This window comes from Panthera tigris, chromosome E3, assembly GCF_018350195.1.
Source record: "Panthera tigris isolate Pti1 chromosome E3, P.tigris_Pti1_mat1.1, whole genome shotgun sequence".
Taxonomy (NCBI): domain Eukaryota; kingdom Metazoa; phylum Chordata; class Mammalia; order Carnivora; family Felidae; genus Panthera; species Panthera tigris.
In genome coordinates this window covers 6,866,207-6,879,801 of record NC_056675.1, presented here as the reverse complement: position 1 = coordinate 6,879,801, position 13,595 = coordinate 6,866,207, and the positions used below count along the sequence as shown (strand labels likewise).

The 13,595-nt window shown below is 39.7% G+C and overlaps 1 protein-coding gene across 8 annotated transcripts in view; it reads right to left on the bottom strand.

Annotated features, from left to right (window-relative positions):
* The window catches only part of CYP3A131 (cytochrome P450 3A12), a 109,972-nt gene that overhangs the window by 31,448 nt on the left and 64,929 nt on the right, over window positions 1–13,595 (bottom strand). For all 8 annotated transcript variants that reach the window (XM_042971975.1, XM_042971972.1, XM_042971970.1 and 5 more), the window contains 5 exons: window positions 10,002–10,115; window positions 9,629–9,717; window positions 8,133–8,281; window positions 1,505–1,632; window positions 98–164 (listed from right to left, as the gene is read on the bottom strand). In XM_042971975.1, coding sequence (XP_042827909.1) covers window positions 98–164; window positions 1,505–1,632; window positions 8,133–8,281; window positions 9,629–9,717; window positions 10,002–10,115 — 547 coding nt within the window. The remainder of the gene's footprint in view (window positions 1–97; window positions 165–1,504; window positions 1,633–8,132; window positions 8,282–9,628; window positions 9,718–10,001; window positions 10,116–13,595) is intronic.

Genomic DNA, 13,595 nt, shown 5'->3' with positions numbered 1-13,595 from the left:
GAAATTCCATCCATTGGAAACCTTCCTCCACATCTCAGAACCACCCCATGTCTCTGATCCACCCCATTGCTGGCCCTCTGAAGCTCTCCTTGCTTACCTTTATGGGTGTCCGTTTCTTTGGAATTCTGGGAGTTAATCATCAGCTGAAGCAAATCCACTCGGTGCTGAAAGCAGAAAGAGAAATTGCAATGACAAAAAGTCACTTGTGAAGTCAGAATTAAGTCAGGGGTGCAGGACTTAACTTCTTTCCTAAGAATATGGCCCCTTTATGCACAAAGGTCTCACTAGTTTTCTCAGAGTCATCACTAAACAAAAACATCCAGCTACAAACTTGGAGAACAGGATGCTTCCCTGAAAGGAATCCAGCTATTGTGTCCCACTGCTTTTTGGTTCTTGCCTTCAGCTTTTCTGGCTTTTGACCACAGCTTCCTGGACAAAGAATTGCCTGCTCCCTCTCCTGTCATGCCTGCTTGCTCAGGAGAAAGTCCCTGATGCCAGTCCTTTTTAACTCTGGCCTTAATTTTTTTTTTTTTACATTTATTTATTTTTGATAGAGACAGAGCACAAGTGGGGGAGGGGCAGAGAGAGAAGGAGACACAGGCTCCAGGCCGAGGCAGGCTCCAGGCTCTGAGCTGTCAGCACAGAGCCCAATGTGGGGCTCAAACTCACAAACTGCGAGATCATGACCTGAGCCGAAATCGGACACTTAACCGACTGAACCACCCAGGCACCAATGGCCTTAATTCTTATTGAATGGTCACATAGATCAATCCCCTGACCTCTGCAAACTCCATGGAGAGCTTCTGTGTCAGCATCTTCCAGTGCCCCACCCTCTCAGAACTCTGCACAATCTTCACTGACATCTTGGAGTACCCAGCACACATTCTTTTCTGGCCACCAAGCTTCATGAAGGCAAAACTGGCTTAGCCAGCCTGCAGCCTGAGTGTCCAGTGAAGACTCCTGCCCACTCCCGAAAATGGCAGCCTCAAGTTTAACAAAGACTATACTTCACCCTGTACTTGATAGGATCTTCCATTGGAGAAGGTGTAAAATAAGAGGCTTGGAATTGAAAGGATTATTTGTCCATATAAGATCTTAGAAATTATACTACCAGGAAAATGATTTTACATAATACTTTTTACCCTTTCACAATTTAATGAAGGAAAGTGGTAGTTTTTCTCTCACCAAATTTTGTGCAGTGACATACCAGTTGCCATGCTTATTATTAAATTTTAAATATTCCCTGACTCATTTTCTTCTCTCCTTCCCTAACCTCCACCTTCTTCATTCTCCCTGAAATGTTAGAACTCTCCTGCTCTAAACTCTACAGTTCTCTGTCTACCATAAGAGATGAATCATGGGGTTTTACTCCTGAAGCCAAGACTACACTGTATGTTAACGAACTTGAATTTAAATTTAAAAAAAAGAAGTGTACACATGACATGTACACAACCCAATAAAAGATCAAAAGCGAACACCCACATGTAACCACCACTGGATTTACCTTTTGTTTATCTTTGAGGCGACTTTCCTTCATCCTTTTTACAGATTTTGTGAAAAAATTAATGACACTTTTTGGAAACAGCCAGATATTTAATAGTTCAAAAACTGGGTTAAGGAATGGGAAGAGTACTGTAAGGAAAAAAAACAATGGAAAGCACAGTGAAAATGCAAAATTTACCTGGGACAATTATAATTTGCTCTTCCAATCAGAGGAGTAAAAGACACGAGGAGTCATTAACTTTATGACCTTTACTGGAAATTTTAAAACAACGGCTGAGCCAGGGCAAGTCACACATAGGGGTCACCACTACAGCAGTGAGATCAGTGTCCGCTTCCACCTCTTTGCAGTGACCAAAGCAACAGAATTGCATTCCCGGATATCTTAGCTTTTATTTTTGGAGTAGAGTCTCTTTGGATAAATAAGATCATAATATGCTACTCTAATTAATCATGCTATTTAAGGGGCACCTGGGTGACTCAGTTGGTTAAGAGACCCACTCTTGATTTCTGCTCAGCTCATAATCTTGAGGTTTGTGAGATCGAGCCCTACATCAGCCTCTGTGCTGACAGCATGTAGCCTGCTTGTGATTCTTTCTCTCCTCTCTCTTTGCCCCTCCCCCTGCTCACACTCTCCCTCTCTCTTTCTCAAAATAAACATTTTTTAAAAGGCAAAAAGTCATGCTTTGTTAGAAATTGTCGTCAGGATGCAAATAATACACAGGATGCCCTTCAAACACAAAGGAATATAGTTAGAAATCAAGAGCACAAAGAATACTGGGAAACTCACAAATATGTGGTAATTAAACATTCCACTCCTATATAAACAATGGTTCAAAAAAGCAATCAAAGGGTAATTGGGAATCACGTGGAAACTCATACAAATGAACACATGACATACCAAAACTCACGGGATGTAGCAAAAGCAGTGACCAGGAAGAATTTTTTTTTTAATTTTTTTTAGAGTATCTCTCTTTTTTTTTTCAATATATGAAATTTATTGTCAAATTGGTTTCCATACAACACCCAGTGCTCATCCCAAAAGCTGCCCTCCTCAATACCCATCACCCTCCCTCCCCTCCCTCCCACCCCCCACCAACCCTCAGTTTGTTTTCAGTTTTTAAGAGTCTCTTATGCTTTGGCTCTCTTCCACTCTAACCTCTTTTTTTTTTTCCTTCCCCTCCCCCATGGGTTTCTGTTAAGTTTCTCGGGACCCACATAAGAGTGAAAACATATGGTATCTGTCTTTCTCTGTATGGCTTATTTCACTTAGCATCACACTCTCCATGTTGCTACAAAGGGCCATATTTCATTCTTTCTCATTGCCACGTAGTACTCCATTGTGTATATAAACCACAATTTCTTTATCCATTCATCAGTTGATGGACATTTAGGCTCTTTCCATAATTTGGCTATTGTTGAGAGTGCTGCTATAAACATTGGGGTACAAGGGCCCCTATGCATCAGTACTCCTGTATCCCTTGGGTAAATTCCTAGCAGTGCTACTGCTGGGTCATAGGGTATGTCTATTTTTAATTTTCTGAGGAACCTCCACACTGTTTTCCAGAGTGGCTGCACCAATTTGCATTCCCACCAACAGTGCAAGAGGGTTCCCGTTTCCCCACATCCTCTCCAGCATCTATAGTCTCCTGATTTGTTCATTTTGGCCACTCTGACTGGCGTGAGGTGATATCTGAGTGTGGTTTTGATTTGTATTTCCCTGATGAGGAGTGATGTTGAGCATCTTGCCATGTGTTTGTTGGCCATCTGGATGTCTTCTTTAGAGAAATATCTATTCATGTTTTCTGCCCATTTCTTCACTGGGTTATTTGTTTTTCGGGTGTGGAGTTTGGTGAGCTCTTTATAGATTTTGGATACTAGCCCTTTGTCCGATATGTCATTTGCAAATATCTTTTCCCATTCCGTTGGTTGCCTTTTAGTTTTGTTGGTTGTTTCCTTTGCTGTGCAGAAGCTTTTTATCTTCATAAGGTCCCAGTAGTTCATTTTTGCTTTTAATTCCCTTGCCTTTGGGGATGTGTCAAGTAAGAAATTGCTGCAGCTGATGTCAGAGAGGTCTTTTCCTGCTTTCTCCTCTAGGGTTTTGATGGTTTCCTGTCTCACATTCAGGTCCTTTATCCATTTTGAGTTTATTTTTGTAAATGGTGTGAGAAAGTGGTCTAGTTTCATTCTTCTGCATGTTGCTGTCCAGTTCTCCCAGCACCATTTGTTAAAGAGACTGTCTCTTTTCCATTGGATATTCTTTCCTGCTTTGTCAAAGATGAGTTGGCCATACGTTTGTGGGTCTAGTTCTGGGGTTTCTATTCTATTCCACTGGTCTATGTGTCTGTTTTTGTGCCAGACAAGGAAGAATTTTATTGCTTTAAATGTCTACATTTAAAAGGAACAAAGATCTCAAATCAAGGACCCAGCTTTCTGTCAAACACATGCTGAAAAAACAAGAGGAAACTAAACCCAAAGCAAGCCGAAGGAAGCAAACAATAGAGACAAGAGCAGAAACTTACGAACTAGATGGGGCCCCTGGGTGGCTCGGTCGCTTAAGCGTCCAACTTCGGCTCAGGTCATGATCTCACGGTCCATGAGTTCGAGCCCTGCGTCAGGCTCTGTGCTGACAGCTCAGAGCCTGGAGCCTGTTTTGGATTCTGTGTCTCCCTCTCTCTCTACCCCTCCCTGTTCATGCTCTGTCTCTCTCTGTCTCAAAAATAAATAAACGTTAAAAAAAAAAAGAAACTTACAAACTAGGGAATAAAAACAACATAAAAATCAATGAAACAAAGCTGATTCATTCTAAGAATGCTTGGTCATTCATTTAGCTAGACTGACAAAACAAAAAGGAGAGAAGATTCAAATTACTATCATCAGAAATGAAAGGAGAGATTACTACTGACATTACAGAAATAAAAAAGACTAAAAAGGAATCCCATGGACAACTGTATGCCAATAAATTAGAAAACTTAGATGAAATGAAAAAATTCCTAGAAAAACACAAACTAGAAATTGACACTGGGGCGCCTGGGTGGCTCAGTCGTTTAAGCGTGTGACTTTGGCTCAGGTCATGATCTCACAGTCCGTGAGCTCCATGTCAGATTCTGTACTGACAGCTCAGAGCCTGGAGCCTGCTTCAGATTCTGTGTCTCCCTCTCTCTCTGCCCCTTCCCTGCTCATGCTCTGTCTCTCTCTGTCTCAAAAATAAACATTTTTTTAAAATTAAAAAAAAGAAAGTGACATTAAAAAATTAGGCAATCTGAAAGACAAAAAGATTGAGCTGGTAGTGAAGAAACTACCCACAAAAAGAAGCTGAGCTCCAGATGATTTCACAGGTGAGTTCTAGCAAATATTTAAAGTAGAATCAACACCAATTTTGCACAAATTCTTCCAAAATATAGAAGAGGTAGATACACTTCCAAACTCATTCTATGAGGCCAGTATTACCCTGATACTAAAACCAGACAAAGATAGCAAAGAACAAGAAAACACAGACCAACGTATCTCATGACATGGATGCACACATCCTCACCAAAATACTAGCAAACTGAATCCAGCAACATTATCAAAAGAAGGATACACCATAACCAGGAGGAGCTTATCCAGCAATGCAAGGTTATATAATACAGCATAACAATAACAATTTTTCTAAAAAACCATACGGCCATCTCAATACATGCAGAAAAAGTATTTGACAATACTTTTGTCCAATACCTTTTTGCAACAAAAACACTCAACAAACTAGGAAACGAATATTCTCAATCTGATAAAGGGCATCTACAAAAACTCACAGCTAACACCATACTTAATAGAAATAGACTGAACACTTTCCCCTAAGATTAAACAAAACAAGGCTGTCTCTATTGCCACTTCTATTCAACAATGTACTAGAAGTTCTAGACAGAAAAGGTAGGCAAAACAAACAAACAAAAATAAAGAAACTCTATTCATTGAGGGAATAAAGAAGTAAAAGCATCTTTATTATCAGATAACATGGCACTGTACATAGAAAATCTGAAGGAATGAATTAAAATCTATTGGACCTAGTAAACCAGCTTAGCAGGGTTTCAGGATACAAGATCAACATACAAAGTCAATTATGTTTCAATACACTGCAATAAAAAATCTAAAACCAAAATTATGAATATAACTCCATTTACAACAACATTGAGAAGAACAGAATACTTAGGAATAGATTTAACAAAAGAAGAGCAAAACTATACTCTGAAAACCACAAATATTAATTGAAATAAATTAAAGAAGATCTATGTAAATAGAAAAACATCCAATGATCATGGATTAGAACTTAATATTGTCAAGACGGCAATACTCCTGAAATGCAGATGAATGCATTCCCTATTAGAGTCCTAGCTAGCTTCTTTGTAGAAAATGACATGCTAAACTTAAATTTTATATAGAATTGTAAGGGACCCAGAATAGCCAAAACAATCTCAAAAAAAAAAAAAAAAGAATAAAGTTGTAGAAGTCAGACTTCCAGTTTCAAAACTTACCATGAAGCCATAATGATCAAGGCAATGTGGTACAGGCATAAGGACAGACATAAAGGTCGATGGAATTGAATTTAGAGTCCAAAATTATACCCATGTGTTTATGGTCAACTGATTTTGACAAAGTTTCCAAGACCACTCAGTGGAGAAAAAAAAGTCTTCTCAATAAATGATGCTGGGACAAGAGAGGATGGTCACATGCCAAAAAAAAAAAAAAAAAAAAAAAAAAAAAAGAAGTAGGACTCCTAACTTATACCACATATAAAAGAAATTCAAAATGGATCAAAGACCCAAACCTAAAAGCTAAAACTTTATAACTCTTAGAAGAAAATCAAGGGATTAATCTTCATGCTCTCAGATTTCCCAGGGAATTCTAAGATATGACACCAAAAGCAGAGAAATAAAAGGAAAAATACATAAATTGTACATCATCAAAATTAAACATTTTATGCTTACAGAAAAATACTTTGAAGAAAGTTAAAAAACACCTACAGAATGAGAGACAAATTTGCAAATCATGTATCAGATAAGGAATTTGTATCTAAAAGATACAGAGAATTCTTATAACTCAATAACAAAAAGACAAAAAACTGAACTATAAATGCGCAAAAATTTGAATACACATTTATCTAAAGAAGTTACGAAACAGCCAACAAGCATATAAAAAGTTATTCAACCTCACTAGCCTAGCCATTAGAGAAGTGCAAAACAAAACCACAATAAGATACCCTTTCACATCCATTAAGGTGACCATCATCAAAACAGTAGACAAGTGTAAACCACATGTTGGCAAGGATGGTCAGAAACTGGAACCTTCATACCTTCTGGTGGGAATGTAAATGGTGTAGCTATTGTGGAAAACAGTTTGGCAGTTCCTTATTAAGTTAAGCACACTTATTATACCTTAGCATATAACAAGTTACTACATACCTTAGCAATTCCACCCCTGAGTAACTAAAAAAAAAAGGTTCAAAACAGGTATCTAAACAAAAACTTATACGAATATTCACAGCAGCACTATTCACAATACCCAAGAGTTGTAAACATCCCAAATGTCCATCAAATGATGGGAGGAAAAACAAAATGCAGTATGTCCATACAATGGAATATTATTCTGCCATAAAAAGAAAGGAAGTAATTATGCACACTATAACAAGAATAAACTTTGAAAACATTATACTAATGAAAGAAGCCAGCCACAAAATTCACATATTCTATTATTCTATCTGTATAGAGTCCAGAAAAGGCAAATCAATTAAGATAGAAAGTAGATTCATGGTGGTGTAGGGTTAAGGAAAGTGGGATGTGATACTAAAAAACTACAGGATTCGAGTGGATGATATTCTAACCACTGACTGCAGTAAAAGCTGCATGAATCTTTGAATGTTCCAAAACGCTTTTTTTCAGTTTCATTGAGTTATAATAGATCTAAGCTACTGTATAAGTTAAGGTGTACTGCGTAATTCCTTGACAAACATATAAAGAAATGATCACAATGCAATTAGCTGACAACCATCATCTCATATAGTTAAAAAAACCAAAAATTTTTCCATTATGATGAGAACTTCTAGAATCAACTCTCTTAGCAATTTACAAATACATCATACAGCAGTGTTAACTATAGTCATCATGTTGTAAATTACCAGTCAAGTACTTATCTCCCTTATAACTGAATGTTTGTACCTTTGATCACCTTCATTCAATTCCTACCCCTTCACCCCTACCTCTAGTAACCACAAATCTGATCTCATCTTTGTATGATTTTGGTTCTTGGTTGTTGTTTTTTGATTCTACATGTATTAAGATCATACAGTATTTATCTTTCTCTGACTCTTTTCACTTATCGTAAAGCCTTCAGGATTCATCCACGTTGTCCAGTACAGAATTTCCCTTCATTTTATGGTTCAATAAGATGCTGTTGAATATACATACCACATTTTCTTTATCTATTCCTTTATCAACGAAACTCAAGCCATAAAAACAATTGAATTATATTTTAAATGAAGTTATATATCAATAAAATTGTTGTAGAATGGTAGGAAGGGAGAACGTGAGGGATGAAGGAGGAGAAGAAGGAAAGAAAAAAGGGAAGAGAAAAAGCAAAAATAGTAGTGTACGTACATAATGAGAAGAAAAATGGATCCAGAAACGAAAATTTTAAGAGCTTCTTGGTATTTTCCACAAAGGGATCTCGTGGGTTGTTGAGGGAATCAATGTTCACTCCAAACGATGTGCTAGTAATCACATCCATGCTGTAGGCCCCCAAGATGCTGAGTAGAGAAAGAAAGGCATGGATACGTAAAATCAGCAACTCTTTACCATCCTTATCCAACACAGACAGGAGGAAGTACATGTAGATTCTGATGCCCAGGCAAGACAAGAGCCACACTTTCAGAACCACCTGCTGGATCATCTAAAGAGTCTATATATGATCACTCTCACTCATGAAGTGGTCATGAGGTGTCAGTGATGCAGCTGGCCCTGTGCTAAGATGGTGATACTATGGCAAGTCAGACACACCTCTTAGCTCCATGAGCTCAGTCATGAGCTCCAACCCAGAGTCAGGCAAATTACAGTAGTGTGTTTCGAGCATGGACAATAGAAGCCGGATTAGCACTGTGTCTGGGCAGAGTAAATGGTGGAATATTAACCCTTCCTAGGGGAGTCAAGAAGGGTGAAACTGATCTGGACCTTCTCTCACCACAGTATCTATGCTCAGAGCTGATTCTTCTTCAGCACATTACAGAACAACACCACAATCTGTGCTGCCAGGAATGTCATCCCTTCTTCTCTACACCCCTGCTAAGGCTCCTGAAAGACCCTCTCTTCCTCAACTCCAGTGATCAGAGCTTTCCCTGAGGACACACTCATATCTGGAAAATATAAGAACTAAGAATGTTCCTGGTCAAAAAATATATACCAGATCACTCCAATATTGATTTATGGGATGTCATAGATAAGTGATCATATTCCACTAGTTTTCCTAGGGCAGTGCCAGTGTACATCTGGTCATCCTGCATAATTTAAAAATATCACAGTTTAGGCAAAAAAAAAAAAAAAAAAAAAAAATATATATATATATATATATATATATTACCCTAACATGTGCAGGGCCTTCTCTCCTTTGTTATTGAAGGAAGGACAAGTGGTCATAAAGTTAATATTTAATGTTTTGCTAATATCCTCAACAAAATCAGGAAGGGCTTTAAGTTGTTCTAAGTTCCACATGATAACTTCCCTGTCCCACCCACTGCCCACCAATATGTACAAAGTGCCTTCTCCTCCCACCATTCCATACTCTCTACGTACAATGATTCATCAAATTATGTTTCTTCTTTTCAAACAATGTTATTTTTGTCTTCCAGAATATCCAAGGGGACAATCAAGCAGATAACTTAATCCCGCCTCACATACACAAAAGAAGACCCTCTCTCTCCTGACCTCCCTGCCTTTTGAGGGGTGCTACCTCTTCTTGGGTGGCCCACTGGACTTGTAGCACCACATGCCTACTTCTGTTTGTTCGCTGGACTAACTCAACAGTGGGAGTTTGGCTCTGTGTCAGCAGCTGGAAAGTGTCATGACAGAGCCAGAAGCCCAGCAGGTGCAGCTCTACTTACTCTTTCAAGGTGACGGGCTTGCCTTTCTCTGCCTCCTTCCTCAGGTTCCTCACCAACACATCTCCATACTGGCCAACGATGGGGAACATCTACACACAAATACAATACTGCCTGAAGTTAAATCAGAAAATCAAGTCCTAGAATGATATGGCTTTCACAAACATGGAACAATGTTTTTTGTCGTGTTTTTTAAGCAGTCATTTTTTTAAATAACATATCTTATTATGTCTCTTCTAGGACATGAAAATAAAATACCCCTTTTAAAAAGCCCAAATTCAGCAGACTACCCCTAAGAGATGGACTATGGTCTTAGTTTCTATCTGTGCCCAGGTGCATTCCTTAACTTCCTAATTGAAAGTCCTCCCTTTCTTACCTCCTTGAGTTTTCCACTGGTGAAGGTTGGAGACAGCAATGTTCGTATTCTCTTCCATTGTTCATCTTCAGACAGAGAGATGGCACTTTTCATAAATCCCACTGGACCAAGACTCTAGCGTCAAAGCAAAAGACATTTTGCCTTATATAAGTTTTGAAGGTCTTTCAAGGGATGTGGAAAATTTGTTAAGCGGGCAGAAATTATTCAACAAATATTTACTGCCTATCTAATTAGTAGCAGGCCCTATGCCAGATGCTCAATAAATATTTATCCCAAATGCCTAGCTTCCTGCAAGGCTGAAGGAGACGTCCAGCCACCTGATATGCTTTCCAGACTTCTTTCCAATCTTCTATTCCAATCTTCTTTTTGAAGTAAATGCAGTTGGGGAAATCTGGTAGGGAAACTACTCCTCCAGGGGCATACACAAGATTAACACTAGTGCTTCTCCTAAATTGTGCAGAGTAGAAATGGATTGGTAGAGATAGCCAGAGAGCCCTGGCAAACTGTATGCTGTCTCAGACCAGTTCTGTCTTCACATATATCTGTAGCAGGAGCAACTCAAAAACAGATGTCTTGATATGGTGATTTAAAAAAAAAAACAGTATAGTTAACACTAAAAATATTAGGAATCTGGGGTGTCTGAGTGGCTCAGTCAGTTAAGCATCTGACTCTTGATTTTGGTCCAGGTCATGATCTCACAGTTTGTGGGATCAAGTGCCATGTCAGGATACTTGCTGTCAGCACAGAGTCTGCTTGAGATTCTCTCTCCATCTCTCTGCCCCTCCCCCACGCTCGCTCAAGCTCTCTCACTTTCTCTCTCTGTCTCTTTCTCAAAATAAGTAAATAAACTTAAAAAAAAAGATTAGGAATCTATCTGATATTCTGAAGAAATAATGCAGGTACATGGAAAACTATTCCCCCTGTATTTCCATAAAGGGACAGAAGGAAAAAGAGTGAGAGAATTCTATTTCTCAGTAGGGACTGGTCTATCAAGCCAAACAGCTCAAATCTTTCTTCCATCTTCCAAAACTATATTTTGTTTTAATATAGATATCTCCAATACCCAGTCACATTTAAAACTCACAAACTAGGGACAGAGGAAATCTTCCTCAACTTAATAAAGAGCATCTAAAAAACCCCACAGCTAACATCACCTCAATGATGTTAGACTGATATGACATCACCAAGATGATGGAATGGGTCATGCCAGCCTCTGTCACCCCACAAAGAACAAGAATTAGACAGCTATCCACAAACAAAAATAGGCCTAAGAGCTTTGGAGTCCATTTAAGAAGCTTCAACCTCACCATAGAGCAAAACTCCTGAGAATAACTGCACAGGAAGAGTAGGGAGAATAGCTTCATTCTGCCTGCATCACCCCAGGCCCCAGGCCAGCACTGCTCAGCACCAGGAAGACACTCCTCAGACTGAGAGGGGCCCCTGCTGGGTAGCAGACAGAAGGGTAAGGGATCACTGGCGCCAGTCTTTCAGGGCATGGCACAAGAGACCCACTTTGGTTTCAAACTTCCTGGAGACTGACACAGCTGACACATCTAGAGACAGTTAGGAACAAAAAAGGGCAGGACTACCAGTATCAGCTAAGTGGCATGAATAACCATGGTTCTCTGTGTCCTGCTCTGCAGAAGACCCTGCAAACCTTAGCTGCTAAGGAACAAGCAGCTGGCACAGCACTGTGCACCTTCAAAAGATTTTGCTTCTGAGAGTCCTACAGGTTTTCACATTGGTATGTTCCAGCTCCCTGAGTCCTGCTCTGCCCCATCTTCCCTCACTTGAGTTGCCTCAGCCAGTGTCACCACCAACACCCTGAGCCTGGAATCTGCACCAGCAGCCAGCCCTGGCCTCTGTGACTGGGCATATGTACAAAGCAGCCCAGGCCCCAGCTGTTTCTCAGGTGTCTGAGCCAGGCCTGACTCCTGTCACTGGAATGCACTACCACTTGAGACCAGAGCTAAACCCTGAAGCTGTAAAACTACACAGCCTGTGTGAACTCCAGTCATGAGCCCCGACTGCTGTGCATGAACAAGTAGCTAGCCCCTGAAGCCACCTGAGTGCCCAAAGACAGCCCAGGCACTCAAAGCTACCTCTGTACCCACAGTTGGCCATGGTCCCTACCAGTGGTCCCAGCCCAGTTTTGAGCATGTGCCTGCTCTCAGCTTCCATAGATGAGCATATGCATAGCTCCAATTCTGGCCAACATTCTGCTTGCTCCAATCTCCTGGCACTGGATCTGGTGGTGTTACTGAAGACCCCAAGAGCTGTGCAGCCACAAAGAACCCTCCACTGCTCTTGCTGCCAATGACATGCAGTGGCTAACATGGCCACCAGTTGCCTAATCAACTATGCCCTCCTGGATTAGTTTAAATTATCCAGTCAGAGCAGGGTAAAAAAAAAAAAAAAGAAGAAGAAGAAGATAAGAAAATAACTGGAGAAAAAAAGCCTACAGGACTTATAGGACACCATCAAGTGAAACAATATTCACATATGGAAGACTCAGTGGTAGAAGGAAAAAGTGGGAAGAATGCTTACTTAAACAATGGCTAGGGGCGCCTGGATTGCTCAGTCGGTTGAGCATCCAACTTCTCTCAGGTCATGGTCTCGCAGTTCGTGGGTTCAAGCCCTGCGTTGGGCTCTGTGCTGACAGCTCAGAGTCTAGAGCCTCCTTTAGATTCTGTGTCTCACTCTCTCTGCCCCTTCCCTGCTCGTGCTGTCTCTCTCTGTCTCTCAAAAATGAATAAATGTTTTAAAAAAAATTTTTTTTAAAGAAACAATGGCTGAAAACTTCCCAAACCTGGGGAAATATATGGAGATCTTAAGACATGAAGCATAAAATTCCCCTATAAGATTGAATCCAAAATAGACTTCACCAAGGCACATTATAATAAAACTGTCAGAAATTAAAAACTAAAAAAATCTTGAAAGAATCAGGAGAAACGGAGCTCATCACATACAAGGGGACATCCATGAGGCTATCAGCTGATTCCTCAGCAGAAATCTTGAGAGCCAGAAGTTAGTGGGTGATTTATTCAAAGTGTTGAAAAAAAATACCAACCAAGAATACTTACCCAGAAAAGAAGACCTTCTGAAGAGAGAGAATTTGGGGTGCCTGGGTGGATCTGTTGGTTAAGTGTCTTGATTTTGGCTCAGGTCACAATCTCACGATTAGTGCGATCGAGCCTAGCATCAGGCTTTGCACTGTTAGCATGGAGCCTGCTTCAGATTCTCTCTCTACCCCTCTCTGCCCCTCTCCTGCTTACTCTCTCTCTCTCAAAATAAATTAAAATAAACTTAAAAAAAAGAAATGAGAGATAAGGATATTTCCAGAGAATCAAAAGTGGAAAGAATTCATCACCACTAAATCTGCATTATAAGAAAGACTAAAGGGAGTTCTTCAAGCTGAAAAAAAAAGGACACTTACTAGTAACATGAAATCACATGAAAGTCTAAAACCTCACTGGTAAATGTAAATATATAGTCAAATTCAGAACACAGTGATATTGTACTGGTGATAGCCAAATCACTTATAACTCTAGTGAAAGGTTAAAAGACAAATAATTAAAATAATAATTTGTTAAT